Source organism: Patella vulgata, chromosome 3, assembly GCF_932274485.2.
Source record: "Patella vulgata chromosome 3, xgPatVulg1.2, whole genome shotgun sequence".
NCBI lineage: Eukaryota > Metazoa > Mollusca > Gastropoda > Patellidae > Patella > Patella vulgata.
This window is the reverse complement of record NC_065881.2, coordinates 11,658,631-11,675,841: the sequence shown is the minus strand read 5'-3', so window position 1 is coordinate 11,675,841 and position 17,211 is coordinate 11,658,631. Positions and strand designations below refer to the sequence as shown.

Sequence of the window (17,211 nt, the reverse complement as noted above, 5' to 3'; positions counted from 1 at the left end):
CAACGGAATCACACCACCAAAGTTATCGAACAACATAATAGAATATTATTTTAGAATCATCAGAGGACAGGCGATCTTAGTCCTTGTCCCGTACAAGCTTGGAATCAAAACCATGCCACTTCACTCAATGACAGACCTTATGATGCAACGCGTACACATTAACCAAAACCATTTGCCACGCAAGCCCTGCCACCCACCCCACCCCACCACCACCACCAAAAAACATAGGCCACGGTGTTGAGTGGTTAATTACCAGTAGCATAATAGTATGTTAATAAGGATGCCCACCAAGGAGATGCAGGGAAAAAGAGATTAACTTCCAGTAAACAGAAACTAGATTATTTTGGGACTAACATATGATGCCGCTTTATTTCAATATTTCACCTACACTAATTACTGTATGGTTCTCTTTACGCCTTGTTACGAACACTCCAGATATCATAATCACACCACATGACTGAATAACAGACCTTATAATTTAAAGTTGGCCACCTCACCCAACAATGATAGGTGTACTGGCCAATGTTTCTTTCGTGGGGGAGAGGGGCTATATCATGTTTCCCCGAAAAATACAGCGACAGCAGATCTAGAAGCTGGGAATAGAGGTGCGGGTTCAAAATTAAGTACGCAATCCATAACCCCACCCCACCCCACAGTGAATGTCAACAAAATACTGGTTATAATACTGAACATTCAGGTAGTACATAGATCCTATTGCCTATCATGTTCCTAGAGAGAGAGAGAGAGAGAGGGGGGGAGGCTGTAGCCTATGGATGATAACAGGATTAATAAGCTGGAGTGTATACATTTATGTGTAAGTAATAACTTATTCATCTCCTTTTTCTTCTATTAGTGTTTAACATCCGCTTCCACCGAGGAGGATATTGCAGACAAGTTGTGATCTTTTTATTATCTTAATCTTAGTGCAAATACAAGGGTCTTTCTTGTGGCAGGAAACAGGACTACCAGAAGTAAACTCACAAGGTTGAGAAGACGTTCCTTTCTCCAAGCCACATCAGCTCACACCAGAGATCGAAACCTTGATAACGAAATGAGAATACGCCGAAATGTTACGCTATTAAAGTTTCTAATGATTGTTATCCATAATGGGAGCCACAGTGCCAAAGTGGGTAAGACAGAGGTGACCAATCAGCTAGAGCTCGAAGTGCGACACTCTAAACCATTAGGCCAAGCCAGCCCCGTATAATGTAAGCTTTCTTTTTTATTTTTTCCACATAAATCTTTACTCCAAGCATTTTGTATCATCATTTACCTTTTGCTTGATAACGAAATGAGAATACGCCGAAATGTTGCGCTATTAAAGTTGCTAATGATTGTTATCCATAATGGGAGCCACAGTGGCAAAGTGGGTAAGACACTGGCTTACCTCCATTAGCCGAGAAAGTTCATCTGGATTTTCCGACATGGTTTCCCTTTGTCAGTGGTGCAGGATGGAGGGCCAATGTGTACACGGGACCTCGGTTTTTCGTCTCATCTGAACGACTAGACAGCTGTCATTGTCAGGCCCTCCGTCCTGCATCACTGACAAGTGGGAACCACATCGGGAAATCTGGATGATCTTTCTCGGCCAATGCAGGGATCAAACACCCGACCTCCAGGCTAGCAAGCCAGCGTCAAGACCCACGAGATCCCCCCCCCCCTTCCTTGTAGATGAACCCAGAGGTTAATGTAGTAGAACGGAACGATACAACTGGAAATTTCCTCAATCAAATTTATATTTTACAACTAAGTGTTATCCTATTATGACGAATTCGGTTGTGTTTTTGGAGACTATTTACAGACATAAACGATTTGTCACAAGCCTCACAGGTAAATGGTTTTCCTCGGACAGTATGAGTTATAATATGTTTCTGAAGATCTCCACTAGAACCGAACGGCTTATCACAAACACCACAGACAAAAATATCTTCTCCTGTGTGAATTCTATTGTGGACTTGCAGATTGGACTTGTATCGAAACGATTCCCCACAAACATCACATTTAAAGGGTTTTTTCTTTGTGTGTATTCTGGCGTGTTGCCGTAGAACGTCGAGTCGATTGAATGTTTTATCGCAGACTTCACATTTGAAAGGTCTGTCTGTGGTATGAGTGATCGCGTGTTTCTGTAGATTACTATGATCAGCGAATGATTTACTACAAACATCACATTTATAGGGTTTTTCACCTGTGTGAATCTTCAGGTGGCGTAATAAATTAGGGGTCTGACTAAAACACTTGCCACAAGAACTGCATTTAAACGGTTTCTCTGCCGTATGCGTTCTCATATGTGACATTAAATGATTTTTAGCTTCAAATGTTTTACTGCAAAGTCCACATGTAGCAGGGCGTTTTCTCTTGGATGTTCTTGTACCACAAATATGTACCTGAAAATCCTTGTATACCGCGAATCTCGAGTTACATACAGTACATTGATGTGAAGAACCTGCTTCAGATTGTTCTTTAAAATGTTTTTGACAGTGTTTTTGGAATTTGATCATGTTTTCAAATTTTTCCCCACATCATTTACACCGATGCAATTCCTAATAGTCAGCGAAATGTACATCACAATATCGGTCAACGTCATCCAAGTCATCATCGATTTTCTCATCTTTGACATGGATCTGGTTGTGAGTTTCAAGTTGACTGTAATCAAGAAAGGTCTTGTGACATACAACACACTGATGTACAGGTTTCATATCATTAGTTTCCTGCAATATATAAAGTTTAAAGATTATTTGTTATTTTGGACTTAAGCTTGGTGTCGGACATGTTTTATTAATATCAATAAAAACACATTAGAATCTTAAGTATTTTTTAGCTCTGGAAGGGTAGCACGATTTACCCAAATCCACTATTAGTTTAACGGAGTGGATATTTAACCGTATACGGCAAAGTATCTACTTCCGCTATTTTACCGTACATCGTTTCTGATTGGTTGGAATATAGTGACATCATCAAGTGTCAGTTCCTGGATGAATTAACCGTATACGACTATCTTAGATGTTATTTTACTGTATAGGTTCTGATCACATTAACCGTATCGGTTCGAATCCCAAATTTTTATAAATATTTTAGAAAGGTATTTTATCGGTTCAAATCCCACAATTTGCAAATATTTTTAAATGTTTGTTGCAGTTTCGTTATTAACATTAATATAATAATTTTTTCTTTAGCCTATGTATTTTGAGATCAGTAATCTCAAAAATCAGTATTAATCCCAAAATTTGAAAATAAATTAAGAACACACTATTGTAATTATTTTAATTTAATTTCCCATTTTGATGGATTAGAAAAATCAAAAATAATTGAATCGATCGAATGAAATGCATGTATTGAAATCCTCTGAGTGAAAAATAAAGTCCCATGCACGACTCGGAAGATAAGAATGAGAACATCAAGTCCGTCTTATAGGGCCTATACAAATCAAGGTCGTCAGTCCAGGGGGTCTACAGCCCCCCAAATTTTTTAAAGTTGTAATCAATGTCTTTTGAATTTAAACCATCGATCGATAATTGGCAAATTGCTCAGATATATATATATATAGCAAATATTCTCAAATTTACTTGTTCTTAGAATTACATGTATTTCAAATTAATATGCGTTTATGATTCTGAAAGTCCTTTAATATAACAATCAAACTGCATCGGGAATTCTTTGAAATCATAAAAATATTAGAAATTAGAATACAAATGTGGCATTACCAGGGACTTCCAAATCAAGTATAGTAGTGTATGCATAAGTCGGATAACATGGGACCTTTGAATTTTAGCCGACTTATGAGAATTCCGACTTAAGCATTGGTTTAAGCATTACAGAATATAGCTGGGACTGAGAATCTTGTCTGGTGCTGATTGTGTACCAGTATCCCTCTCATGTGGGTCGCCATTCTGTGAAATGTCAAAAGGTATTTAAATTATAGTTTATAATTCAGAATACATGTACATGTGTGACAATATTAGCTATTATGGCCATACTGTGAGTAATAGTGATTTTACTACCATATCATAAACCATAGCTTCTTTATCCTCTTTCCAAAGCTGTACCAACTTTTGTAGAACATTCAATCTTTGTTTATATTTTTGTGTTGATCCTTCACTTGCCAATGTTGCGAGCTTTTGAGCTTCTCGAAAAGCAACTCGATACTTCTGGGTCTGTGATAACACAACTGGGCCGTTCATTAGAGTTACATTATTGTTAGTGGTGTTTCCTGATCTAGCAGACGGAGTGGACATTGTCATATTCACGTAAAATTCAAGTGTCCAGCGGCGAGATATCCCAGTTTCAAAAAACAAATACATTTTTTTCATCTTGCGAAAGGCAAATATGTGTCTGCACGGTAACTGGTTAATGGAAGTGAACTGACAGGTACATGAAGTTGACGTGACATTTGCCATACCGGCCGTGGTCTTCATTGATACTGTATTATCATCTGTTCCAGACACCTTTAATTTATCAGCTAATTCCATTTGCTTACGTACGACTTGATAAGCATAAGGCGTTAATAAGGCCGCAAATCTAGACTTGGGGTCATCTCTTGGATAATGTGACGAGTTTCGTTTCATTATTACATTTGTAATCCGACTGTCTCTTTCTTGTCTTAAGCACCTGATGACCAGTTCTAAGTCATCAAAGAACTTTTTGAGGTTACTGAACTTTGTGATGACCTGTTTAATCTTTTGGTTGATGCTCTCAACCCTGTTTGACGTGTTATTGCTGTAATGGCACGAATTCTTCAGACCAATGACCCATTGGTCACGTATATCATGCCACGAATTATTTATGTAGTCAATAACTGGTTGAATGTTGGTTTGTACAATGGCCTGCCTATTGATTTCGTATTCTTCTTCATTAGTCGAATATGCCAGTTTTTGAATCAATTCTATACATAAGTTTTTTTCTTCAACACGTATACCCATCTTTTCGCAATTTATTTCACGTTTCATGGAGCGTAAGACATGAAACAAGCAGAGCTGTAATTTGGCTGCTGGGAACTTTTCAGAATAGATGCCGCGTTCCGTAAAATCGTTATCTGTTAAGATTGTCTGAGTCCGCTCCCATGCCGGATTATTTCCTTTAAACAAGTCTAGCAGGTAGTTCATAGTATCGCCATCTTCAGTTACTAACACAAAAACGGAAACGATCTCACTTTCACCATTACCATCAACTACCATTTGTAAAAAAACCGGCATACGCATGTCATTGAGTTTATAAGTAGCATCTGCAATAATCAATTCTGGAAATAAATCATATTTTTTCTTCATAACTTCATCTTGGTAGTATATCGCACGCAGGGTACCGTCTTCATCAGCCAAGACTTCAAGAGTTTTATCTGAAATAATAATATAATAATTCAAATGTAATACATCATAAGTGATCATGGGTGGATCCAGGATTTTGAAAAGGGTGGGTTCACAAGGATAATTTTGTCGATATCCGAATAACATTTTCTTTCATTATTCATTTACCAGCAACTCGCGACTCAAGCATTTTAAATTTGCAGGAAAACAAGGACAGTGTAAATCTATTGAAAATACTTTGAAAAATGAACGCAAGCACGTGGGCAAATAACGGCTTTTTAAAATGGGTGTAAAAATGTTTCCTAAATATTTGAGCTACAATATCGATAAACACGTTCCTGTGACATATTTAGAGGGGGTTTATTGTCCATTTAACCATGCTTGAATCATTAGAACACGAGACTCGATAATCAGTTATTCTGGAAGGTATTTTCACGAAAATCAGGCTAGAATTTGAAAATCAGGCCTGAATTGGCTGTTTTCAAGGTAATGGAACGGGCACATCCGCCACTGTTGATACTGAGTGATGCAAGAAAAGCATTCAAAAACTTTGCTAATAACTTACTGCTTTCTAAATTACTAAGTAAGTCAGAAAGATCACTGTATTTTGGATCCAGCTTTGCAGTTAGATTGCTTAAATCACGTAATGTAGTACATATTCTAGTTGTTTTCCGTATATGGTCTTGAAGGATCTTTTTATTCGGCTGCACTTGTAGGACGTTTGAGATTTCTGTCATTTCTTCACCAGAAAATTTACGCCTCTTCGGTAAATGCTGGAACCAATCCTGAAAAATGATTTAAGCAAAAACTTTTTTATGCCAAAAAACAGCAGCTTATGAGCTAGTCCAGTTCTGAACGTAGGTCTCATTACACTCGCCTCTACGTCCAGGGAACGTGTTATTGAAGCCTTGGCAAAAAGTTTGGCTTCCCAGTCAATTTTACTGGGCAACTTTTTACTGCGAAACGGTCGCGTGTCAGTCCCTGTGAACGCCTGAACAGTATAAATGGAAATCTTAGTGAGAAAATAAGACCTTGCTTACCTCGCTAGAGTCAGTATGAGCGACACAACACGCTGTTAAAAAATATGTCTCCGTCTTCTAACCGACTTGGCGGACATCATTGAAAGGGTAATGCACAAATTTAAGAACTCGGCCATATAAGATGAAACAAAATTTAGGTAAGCCTGGTGCGAAAAAATTGGGATTTTTGAAAGAATTTGATTGTAAATTATTGTAATTTAGCTAGGCAAAGCAATAAATCACTGAAGATTCTCAACTTTTCAAAGATTTCATTTTTTTTCTCCCAGGCTTTCTTAAATTTTGTTTCATCTTATATGGCCAAGTTCTTAAATTTGTGCGTTACCCTTTCAATGATGTCCGCCAAGTCGGTTAGAAGACGGAGACATATTTTTTAACAGTGTGTTGTGTCGCTCATACTGACTCTAGCGAGGTTAGCAATGTCTTATTTTCTCACTAAGATTTTCATTTATATTGTTCAGGCGTTCACGGGGACTGACACGCGACCGTTTCGCAGTAAAAAGTTGCCCAGTAAAATTGACTGGGAAGCCAAACTTTTTCGCCAAGGCTTCAATAACACGTTCCCTGGACGTAGAGGCGAGTGTAATGAGACCTACGTTCAGAGCTGGACTACTTATGAGCTACTAGGTCACTGGTAAAGAATCGAGAGCTTACCTCATTAACTGGATGATTATGGCAAGTATCTAACTGATGTACAACTAATTTGTCAGCAACCAACTTGAATTTAATAAGTGAGTTACAGCCATCTCTGAATGTCCTACAATGTCAATATAAACCACAATTAAAAAAAAAATTAGAATTACTGAAATAAGAACTAGGTAAGGGCCGAAAATTAGAATCGGAACCAAAAGCATGTCTACAGTACCATCATGAATCAAATGGCCACTTTCCAAATGTTTCCTCTTAGTTAATAGCATGATTGAAAAAAAAAATTGTTGTAGATGGGCCTGATTTTGCCTTCAAATTATCACCAGGTATAGGCCTAGGTCTAAATATGTTAGATGTTGCCTGCAAAGTCGATCTTCGGTGCCATAATCGTTGTATCCATTGACAACCTTCTTGATAATGATGAATCCATGTAAATAAATTGAATTGAATTGGAAGAGAAAAAATTCGCGAGTTTTACCAGATCACCTTGAATAATAACCGTTGTCTAGTAGTTACAAAAGGCTTCCCTACAAAATTATAAATATTTCAAAGATAGGTTGCCAGGCAATGAAACATACGCCCACAGCAGCTAAATCGTCCTGGCAGTCAACAAGAGTTGTCGCATATTTTTAATTTTCGGTAATGAAACATTTATAATACACTAAAATCTGATTATAAATTTAAAGTCAATTGGATATTAACTTTGGCCTCTAGAGCGTCCACAAGATTTTTCAAAGTGATCAAGGGCCATAACTCTGGCAGTAATTATCGCAAATCGCTGAAAATCAAAAGGCTTCTTCGTCTCATGACCGTAAACACTGTGTATAAATTTAAAGTCAATCGGATATTAACTTTGACCTCTAGAGTGTCCAGAAGATTTTTCAAAGTGATTAAGGGCCATAACTCTGGCAGTAATTATCGGAAATCGCTGAAAATCAATAGGATTCTTCGTCTCATGACCTTTAACACTGTGTATAAATTTAAAGTCAATCGGATATTAACTTTGGCCTCTATAGCGTCCACAAGATTTTTCAAAGTGATCAAGGGCCATAACTCTGGCAGTAAAAATCAATAGGCTTCTTCGTCTCATGACCTTAAACACTGTGTATGAATTTAAAGCCAATCGGATATTAACTTTGGCCTGTAGAGCGTCCACAAGATTTTTCAAAGGGATCAAGGGCCATAACTCTGGCAGTAATTATCGGAAATTGCTAAAAATTGTCGCATGACCTTAAACACTGTGTATTAATTTAAAGTCAATCGGATATTAACTTTGACCTCTAGAGCATCCACAAGATTTTTTGAAGTGATCAAGGGCCATAACTCTGGCAGTAATAATCGGAAATCGCTGAAAATCAATAGGCTTCTTCGTCGTCAATCAGATATTAACTTTAGCTTCTAGAGGACTGACGGTCGGACGGGGGCGATGACAATATACGACCACATTTAAATGTGGGCGTATAAAAAAATTGTAAAAAAACTTGCCTCTGATTAGGTCGAACTCCGGATGACTTTGAATTGTATGCACGTCCACCTTTAACACAACTATACGTGACGTCATAGTACCTCAAATCTTCATTTTCTACACACTTATAACCACGTTTTAACATACATTTTATTGTTCGTGAATCACGCCTCCAGTAAGATACTTTTTGTAATGACTCAAACTTTGAAATGGCATTTTCAACGGCTTTAAACGAATCAAATTTATCTCCTATTTTCAGAACATAACTTTCCTCCATTTTGAATAAGGTATGACATCATCATACAAATTAGCCAATCAGAAACGATGTACGGTAAAATAGCGGAAGTAGATACTTTGCCGTATACGGTTAAATATCCACTTCCTAATATTATAGAGTTGAAATAATGGTGGATTAAGGTAAACCGTGCTTCCGCTCTGAAATGGCTTAAACGAAATTTTGAAACCACCATACCCTAATTTTCTTTTCTATGGTTACGCATGCATGAATTAAAGTAAATGTTATATAATTGTTAGATCCTTACCCTTACCATTCCCGCTTCAGTTCTTTGGTTTCTTTCATTTGTTGTTTCTGAAAGTACAGTAGTTTATTGCGACGGGTAGTTTACCTCTATTTCTCTTGACCATTCCATCAAGGGGGTCAAATAAATGGCTTATATTGAGTTAATATCCCATCTGAAGCACACATCTGTCCAACCTATAAAGATCCATTATATAATAAATGGACGCCATCTTTAATTTAATCATACTTTGTTGTATATGCGATTTTCGCTTGGATCCGCCCAAACCCGAGTGATTCATAATTTAAATATATAAACCTGTTCTCAATTTACCCGGGTAATAATTTCAATTTCGAGATTTAATTGGTATCTGTTCTCTTGGGATATGTATGACAATGGCATAATATGACTACTCACAACAATTCAATCAATTTAAAAAAAACAACAAAGCAGATCAAAACAGAAAGACTAAAAAATAGAACCCATCCACAAACCGGTCATTTTTTTTACAGTAGTTTTACCCAAATATTGAAAATGAAAAGAAAACAAAACAGGAGAGTGGCTATGGTATTCTCTTATCTGGAATTTCAACTGTCACGGCAACATGGATAAAGGACCTCAGTTTTTCATTTCATCTGAATGATAGAGTTGTTACTTGCCCTCCGTCTGGCACCGTTGACATGGGGAAACCACGCCAGAAAATCCTCAGGAAATTTCTTGACCAACACCAGGATTGGACCCAGGACCACCAGGTTCGCAAGTTAGCACTTCACCCACTGACCCACGTGGATCCAACTAAAATTGGAACCAGACATTTTGGAAAAATTAAATCATTAGTTTACCTCTGATGAACAGTAAAAACGATATTTTTTAAAAGTTTTATTTGCAAATAATTTTAAAACCAATTTAAAATGAAATGATATAGGGTTTAATGTCAACTTTTGTGCAACAATCTGACATACACCATACAGTGCGCAAGGGACAAGGAGGCAAATTTTGCCTACTCTTATTTCAAATTCCAACTTTTGCATGCACAGCACCTCAGTTTCTTGTAACCATTGGAACAACTAGACACTGTTGGCATTCTATTTCATGACTGTCAAGCCAGCAGGATTTAATCCTAACTATAAAGGTTATTTATAAATTATGTCCACAGTATTTTACAGATTAGGTCAATAGAATGGGGTTTAAAGTCCTAAAGGCTAATGAGCACAGGCATACGCCATGCCATGTGCTATGAGGAAAATTTTGCACTACATCCTACTCTTATATCTTTACCATGCACAGTTTTCCGTTCCATCCGAATGACTAGACCCTCAGTCCCGTACCACTGACAAGCAGGAACCACGCCGGAAAATTCTGATGAACTTTTTTCGTCAACGAGTGGTTTCAACATCAAAGCCTTTAAACCTTTGGCACACCTAAGCCAATTCTATGAATCTAGAATACCGGATTAATAAGTTACGCTGTGATGCAAATCTAGAAAACATATTCGAATGAATCAGTAATTTGATTTGAAATTTTAAGACAAACTAAAGAGGCTACAGGTATCTTCTTTGATCAGCATTTAGCAATTGACACACATACCTGTAATAAACATAATATGGAACACAAAATTACTATTTCAATTAAAGCGATATTTTCTTGAGGGTTCTTTCAACAATTCAATCAAAATAGTAATTGTGTTTCATATTAAGTTTTTTGGGTTTATTGAGCTACAGGTATATTTCATTGCTTGATTTTAAGAGAGAGAGAAATGGGGTTTAACATTCACTCAACACAAACTAGGTCATGTTAAGCCCAACATATGGTTCAATGGGAGGAAACTTATTATGAAAAGAGAGAGAGAGAGAGGTAACGTCCACTCAACACAAAATAACAGTAGGTCATTTCAAGGACCAACATATAGGCATAGGGGTCTTTAGCAGTGGGAGGAATCCAGAGGACCCAGAGAAAACCCACAAGTTTGGACAGGCAACCTATTTCTTGTCACATAAAAAGCTGGCAATCGAAATCCCACCACTTGATTCAATGACAGACCGTGTGATTTCACGTACACATGTTAAACCATTAAATCACCCAACCCAATAGATATGCTCCATACAATAAAAGATGCAATTTGCGTTGTGTTGTAATATATAACTTGAATTAAAGAATCCCGCTCAACAGTGAAGATTTATTAAATGATATGTTTCAGGTTTTGATACCTTTTTTCAAATCATCACAACCTGAAACGTTATCAATTAATAAATCGTCACTGCTACCAAGTCTGTTGTTCTGCTGTTGATTGAGGATTCTTGAATTTATTTTATTTACTCTTTTGCCCCACCAGTATCATTTTCCTGATCCAGTACCCAAGCAGATGTATCAGACTGTCCAGCTTTAGTCACCTTGTCAAGGGAGTGTTGCTGCCCCTCTTCTCATATTGAGGGGGGTTGGATGGCTGAATGGTTAGCGTGCACGCGCTGTATCATAAAGTCTGTCATTGAGTCGACTGGCGTGGTTTCGAATCCCCGGTTGTATGTGACAAGGAGTAGGGTCGCCTGTCCAACCATGTGGGTTTTCTCCGGGTCCTCCGGTTTCCTCCCCCTGCTAAAGACCCCTACGCGCAAGCGAAATATTGAAATAAAATTTAACCATATGTTAGTCCCGAAATGACCTAGTTTGTGTCGAGTGGACGCTAAACCCCATTTCTCTCTCTCTCTCTTCTCATATTGAAATATACGTATAACTTGTCTCAATGGATTTGGGATATTAAAATTTTTAAGTCCTACTTTTATTCATGGTGTCCCATGATACATGTAACTGAGAAGGTATTTTATTAACGTTTTAAAATCGCAGGATTCCTCCCCTGGTGTTTGACCTTGCAATGTTTATTTAAACCACTCGACCAACCAAACGACAGGTTACAAATGTCACATCTGAAAGGTTTTTTCTCCGGTATGTCTTCTGGCGTGTCTCGTAAGATCGCAAATAGCGATGAACGATTTCCCGCAAATATCACATTTATACGGTCGTCCTTCATCTGGGGTGGTTTTATGAATCTGTATCGTGTGTCTATACAGCTGACTATTGTAAAGGAAAGATTTGCTGCAAATTTCACAGTGGAAAACTTTCTCACCCGTATGAACACGAACATGATACTGTAAATCGGCATCAGGGGCCTGTTTCACGAAATTTTAACTAAGATAAAATCCAAATTTTAGTAATTTGATTGGATAATATTAGATTGATTTTAGTGCTTAGCCAATCAAAATTGAAGTATCTACTAAAATTTGGATTTTATCTTTAGTTAAAATTTCGTGAAACAGGGCCCAGAGCTGAACAATTTACTACAAACATCACATTCGTACAGTTTACCGTTGGGATCTGATTTTATATGACTAATTAATTTAGTGTGTCGACTAAATGATTTATTACAAACATCACATTCGTACAGTTTACCTTTGGGATGTGATTTTATATGACTAATTAATTTATTGTGTCAACTAAATGATTTATTACAAACATCACATTTATACAGTTTACCTTTGGCATGTGATTTTATATGACTAATTAATTTATTGTGTCGACTAAATGATTTATTACAAACATCACATTTATACAGTTTACCGTTGGGATGTGATTTTATATGACTAATTAATTTATTGTGTCGACTAAATGATTTATTACAAACATCACATTCGTACAGTTTACCGTTGGGATGTGATTTTATATGACTAATTAATTTATTGTGTCGACTAAATGATTTATTACAAACATCACATTCGTACAGTTTACTGTTGGGATGTGATTTTATATGACTAATTAATTTATTGTGTCGACTAAATGATTTATTACAAACATCACATTTATACAGTTTACCTTTGGGATGTGATTTTATATGACTAATTAACTTATTGTGTCGACTAAATGATTTATTACAAACATCACATTTATACAGTTTACCTTTGGGATGTGATTTTATATGACTAATTAATTTATTGTGTGGACTAAATGATTTATTACAAACATCACATTTATACAGTTTACCTTTGGGATGTGATTTTATATGACTAATTAATTTATTGTGTGGACTAAATGATTTATTACAAACATCACATTTATACAGTTTACCTTTGGGATGTGATTTTATATGACTAATTAATTTATTGTGTCGACTAAATGATTTATTACAAACATTACATTTAAAGGGTTTTTCACCTGTATGTATTCGAATGTGTTCGTGTAGATGACCTTTACCCCCAAAACATTTCCCACAAACTCCACATATAAAGGGTTTCTCCTTCTCTGGAGCCCTTTCTGGGCTCTTTCTGGAGCCCTTTTGGATTTAGCTTGAATATCTACACTTGATTGGTGTCCACGCGGACCAGAAGGAATTGCGTCGTTTAAATCAACTCTATCAGACGTAACCTGTTCAGGATCATCACTTGACGTACCAGCAGATTCCCAATCCTTGGCATGGACTTTCCAATGTTCTTCTAACTCAGTGCAAGATCTAAACCTTTCATGGCACAAATTACATCTACATTGGTAAGTTTTAACTTCACCAGATGTTTTCTTTTCATAAAAAATTTGATTATCTTCATCATCAGTGTTTTCTTTAAAATCTATTTTACTGTGGTTTTCTGTATCATCAGACTTTTCTTCTTTGATGTGTATTTTGTTGTGTTTTTCAAAATCACTGTTTTGTTGAAAAACCTCATTGCATACATCACATTGATGGAAAGTTTTAAGGTCATTAGTTTCGTAAAAAATATAAAAGTTATAATATCATTACATGTATTTTACCTAAACTGTTGCATTAATTAAAGATACATTATGTAAAAGCTAAATCTGTCTATTGCAGGTCTATCTTTTGGATTGAAAATGAAATGAAATGGGGTTTAACATCCTACTGTTCTGCTCCGACTGGGCTGATGAAGACGAGCATATGCCATACAGTGTGATATGAGGGAAATTTTGCCCAGGCAGCGGCACTATGGCCTCCTCTTTTACCTGCATGCCAATGAAGACAGGCATATGCCATACAGTGTGCTATGAGGGAAATTATGCCCGGGCAGCAGCACTATGGCCTACTCTTATATCAAACTCCAACTGCCAAGGGATCTTTTATGTGCATGCCAATATGTATACACAGGTCCTTGATTTTTCGTGGTTTGTTGTTATAAATTAATAACAATGTACATGTAGCTACAATAATCAAAGTCGATAGTTTAATCTTGTAGAAATATATGTACTTTCAATTTAACTTTAAATCAATGTGGATAATAAATTTACTTATAATTTAACTTTAACATATATTTATGTATTGTACTTACTCCATTTTGCAATCTGGGACCTTCATGTTTTGCTTTGCAGTGTTTCTTGAAACTTCTGAACCAAGCAAAAGAAATATTACAAATATCACAATGGAATGGTTTATCGCTGGTACAATGTATGACTTCTCATGTGATCATGGAAATGACTTTTACTCTGCATCAGTTTATTACAGACCCTACATTTATACAGTTTTTCAACACTGTGTCTTCTCATGTGACATTGCAGTTTGTTATCTTCCTTGAAGGATGTATTACAAAAGTCGCACAGAAATGTCTTTTCATCGGTATGGCTGTTTATATGTCTTTGGGGATTACTGTTCTGACTAATGTCACATTTTTCACCTGCGTGTTTTCGAACATGTCTCCTTAAATCACAACCCACTAGAAAACATTTAGCACAAATATCACATTTATAAAGCGCTCCGTCTTCCGAATGGGTTGTTTTGTGCCGTTTTAAGTTACATTTGTAACAGAACGACTTCTTGTAAGTTTCACAATGAAATATTTTCTCGTTTGTGTGAACGTGTATGTGGTATTTTAAATGATCATCAGTGCTGAAGAGTTTTCCACAATATTCACATTCGAAAAGTTTTCGTTCTGGATGAGATTTGAGATGACGTATCAAATTATTATTTCTCATAAATGTCTTCTCACAAACATCACATTCGTAAGGTCTTTTTCGAATATGTTCATGTAGATGTCCTTTATTACCAAATGTTTTCCTACAAACAGCACATATAAAGGGTTTCTCCTTTGCTGGAGCCCTTTCTGGGGCCCTTTCTGGAGCCCTTTCTGATTTAGACTGAATATCTACCCTTAATTTTTCATCAGAAGGGATTGTGTTGTTACCAACAAGTGTAAACTGATTGTGATCATCCTCAGATGTACCGGTAGATTCCCATTCGTTCATATGAAATTGCCAATGTTCTTCTAACTCGGTGTAAGATTTGAACCTTCCATGACACAAATTACACTCATTAAACATTTTTTCCACCTCCTCAAATCGAAGTTGACAGTTTTCCTCTAAAGTATCATCATCAGTTTTCTCCTCTTTAACACGTATTTTGTTCTTGTATTTAACATTGTGAGTATGTTCTTGTTTTATATGTATCTGATTGTGGATTTCATGCTTGCTGTATTCATGAAAGATCTGATTTTGAACATCACTCTTATCATTAATTTCCTGTAATAAACACAAATAATATAATAAAAAAAATTATTAAAGTATACATGAACACATCAAATATATTTGTAAATCTTAAAGTTTTAAAATGAAAAGTAGGCATACTCTTTGGTTTGCTGTTTCAACATGAGCATGCACAGGAAGGTGACGCAACATGCTTTCCTATCTTACATATATGTGGGAGCCATGGTGGATAAGTGAGTAAGATGCTGGCTCGCTAGCCCGAAGGTCGTGGGTTATTGGCCGAGAAAGTTCATCAAAATTTTCCATTTGTCAGTGGTGCAGAACGGGAAAAAAAATTAAGCTCCCATGTACAAATTAGCATGCAAGTAAAAGAATCCTTGCGGTAGTTGGAATTTGATATAAGAGTAGGCTGTAGCACAAAATTTCCCTCAAAGCACACTGTATGACGTATGCCCGTCTTCATTAGCCCAGTCAGAACACTAAACCTCATTTCATTTTTACATGTATCTGTTAGTACATGTAGGCCTACAGAAATGTACATGTATATTGATTGTAGGCCTACATTGTACATGTAGCTTACTGTGCTGTATTTATTGGCTTGGCTTGATAGTAGTGCTGGGTAGGCTATATATTGCATATATTGTGACTGCAGTCACGATATGATAGGTACTAGGTTACGATTCGTGTCGCGATTCATAACCAGGTCAATATTTACTAAGAAAACAACAGGATAAATGAATAATTGATATTTTTATGGGGAGAATTTTTAGTCCTTCTGAAGTCAAAGAAATAAAACTGTTTTATAATATTGATTCATATCACGATATTCATATGGATCAAAATAATAAGGACCAAGGGTATTCAATTACGAGTGACAAGTTAGTTAGCGACAAAAAAACAAAAACCAAACAAAAAAAAATAATATATTCTAAAACTACTAAATTTATTTCTTGTGAAAAAAATTGAAGTGGCTCCTCTCCAAATCTGGTCGGTCATGAGTTGTCTCAACATATAAATTTCACTTACCATTTCTCATTTCACATCAGTCTGATTTGCGCGATCCCCGCATGACTTGTTAACCACCCTGTCGCCCAAATTTTACTACTAAACCCTTTGTTTTAATTATTTACGGTTGGGATTATTATTTTTTCTTTATTTACTTTTTTTTCATCGACGCCATCTTTGTTTACATATCACTCGGTTGTATCCTCAATTTGGAATAGGAGCTGTATAATACAACCCGAATAATTCACAATTACTAGAACCCGACTCATAACCGGACAAACCAAGCTTGAAATTCAAATCAAAATGTTCTTATAATATTGCAGCCAGACTAGATGAGGGTGAACAAATGATATTATTTTCCCCCTACATTTGAACCTGGCATTAGCTAAAGTGATTCACTTCAGCATGCATTGAAAGGATCGAAGACTACTACATCATGCTAATTCCTAATGATATTTCAGACACTGATTTATTGTTGGGATCTGAAATGTGGGTTATATTTATTTTATATATTTCATTCCGTCCTTGACCACTACATTTTTCATTTTGTCAGAACCAGTGAGCTAATAAGACACTAGTTCGACCCCGTAATTGGTCAGCTCTAAGAACCAGGACCTGACAAGAAAGAGTGTCTAGTCATTCGGATAGAGAGAAAAGCTGAGGTCCTTGCAAGAAACAACACCTAGTGGTTCGGATGGATGAAAAGCCCCTTTCATGATATAAATAATAATGCAATGGTAGGCATGTATAAAACACTTTCCATACCTGCGCTC

The 17,211-nt window shown here is 36.4% G+C and overlaps 2 protein-coding genes across 5 annotated transcripts; both read right to left on the bottom strand.

Moving 5' to 3' along the window:
* Positions 1-1,718: 1,718 nt before the first annotated feature.
* Positions 1,719-13,708, bottom strand: LOC126815336 (zinc finger protein 501-like; the record flags this gene model as incomplete). Its single annotated transcript, XM_056099990.1, has 2 exons — positions 1,719-2,519; positions 13,112-13,708. Coding segments are annotated over 2 exons (1,383 nt in total), but the record flags the coding sequence as incomplete, so codon positions are not given.
* LOC126816164 (zinc finger protein OZF) lies at positions 2,508-16,618 on the bottom strand. Of its 4 annotated transcripts, none has more exons than XM_056099260.1 (5): positions 8,996-12,479; positions 6,989-7,091; positions 5,863-6,082; positions 3,999-5,329; positions 2,508-2,708 (listed from the first exon to the last, which is right to left on the bottom strand). In XM_056099260.1, exons 1-5 carry the CDS (start codon positions 9,025-9,027, stop codon positions 2,541-2,543), a joined length of 1,854 nt encoding a protein of 617 aa, XP_055955235.1. In that variant the 5' UTR covers positions 9,028-12,479; the 3' UTR covers positions 2,508-2,540. The 4 variants fall into 4 exon arrangements, with proteins under 4 accessions (XP_055955235.1, XP_050398365.1, XP_050398366.1 ...); XM_050542408.2 differs by lacking the exon at positions 8,996-12,479 and adding an exon at positions 8,468-8,955; XM_050542409.2 differs by lacking the exons at positions 3,999-5,329; positions 5,863-6,082; positions 6,989-7,091 and adding exons at positions 14,287-15,469; positions 16,460-16,618 and having other exon boundaries at positions 2,571-2,708; positions 8,990-9,162.
* Positions 16,619-17,211: the final 593 nt, after the last annotated feature.

Coding starts and splice junctions, on each gene's coding strand:
- LOC126816164 (XM_050542408.2), bottom strand. CDS start 8,724: ATGGAGGAAAGTTATGTTCTGAAAATAGGAGATAAATTTGATTCGTTT. Junction 6,083..6,988: donor ATAATCATCCAGTTAATGAG/GTAAGCTCTCGA, acceptor ATCATTTTTCAG/GATTGGTTCCAGCATTTACC. Junction 2,709..3,998: donor AAGCTATGGTTTATGATATG/GTAGTAAAATCA, acceptor TATATATTGCAG/GAAACTAATGATATGAAACC.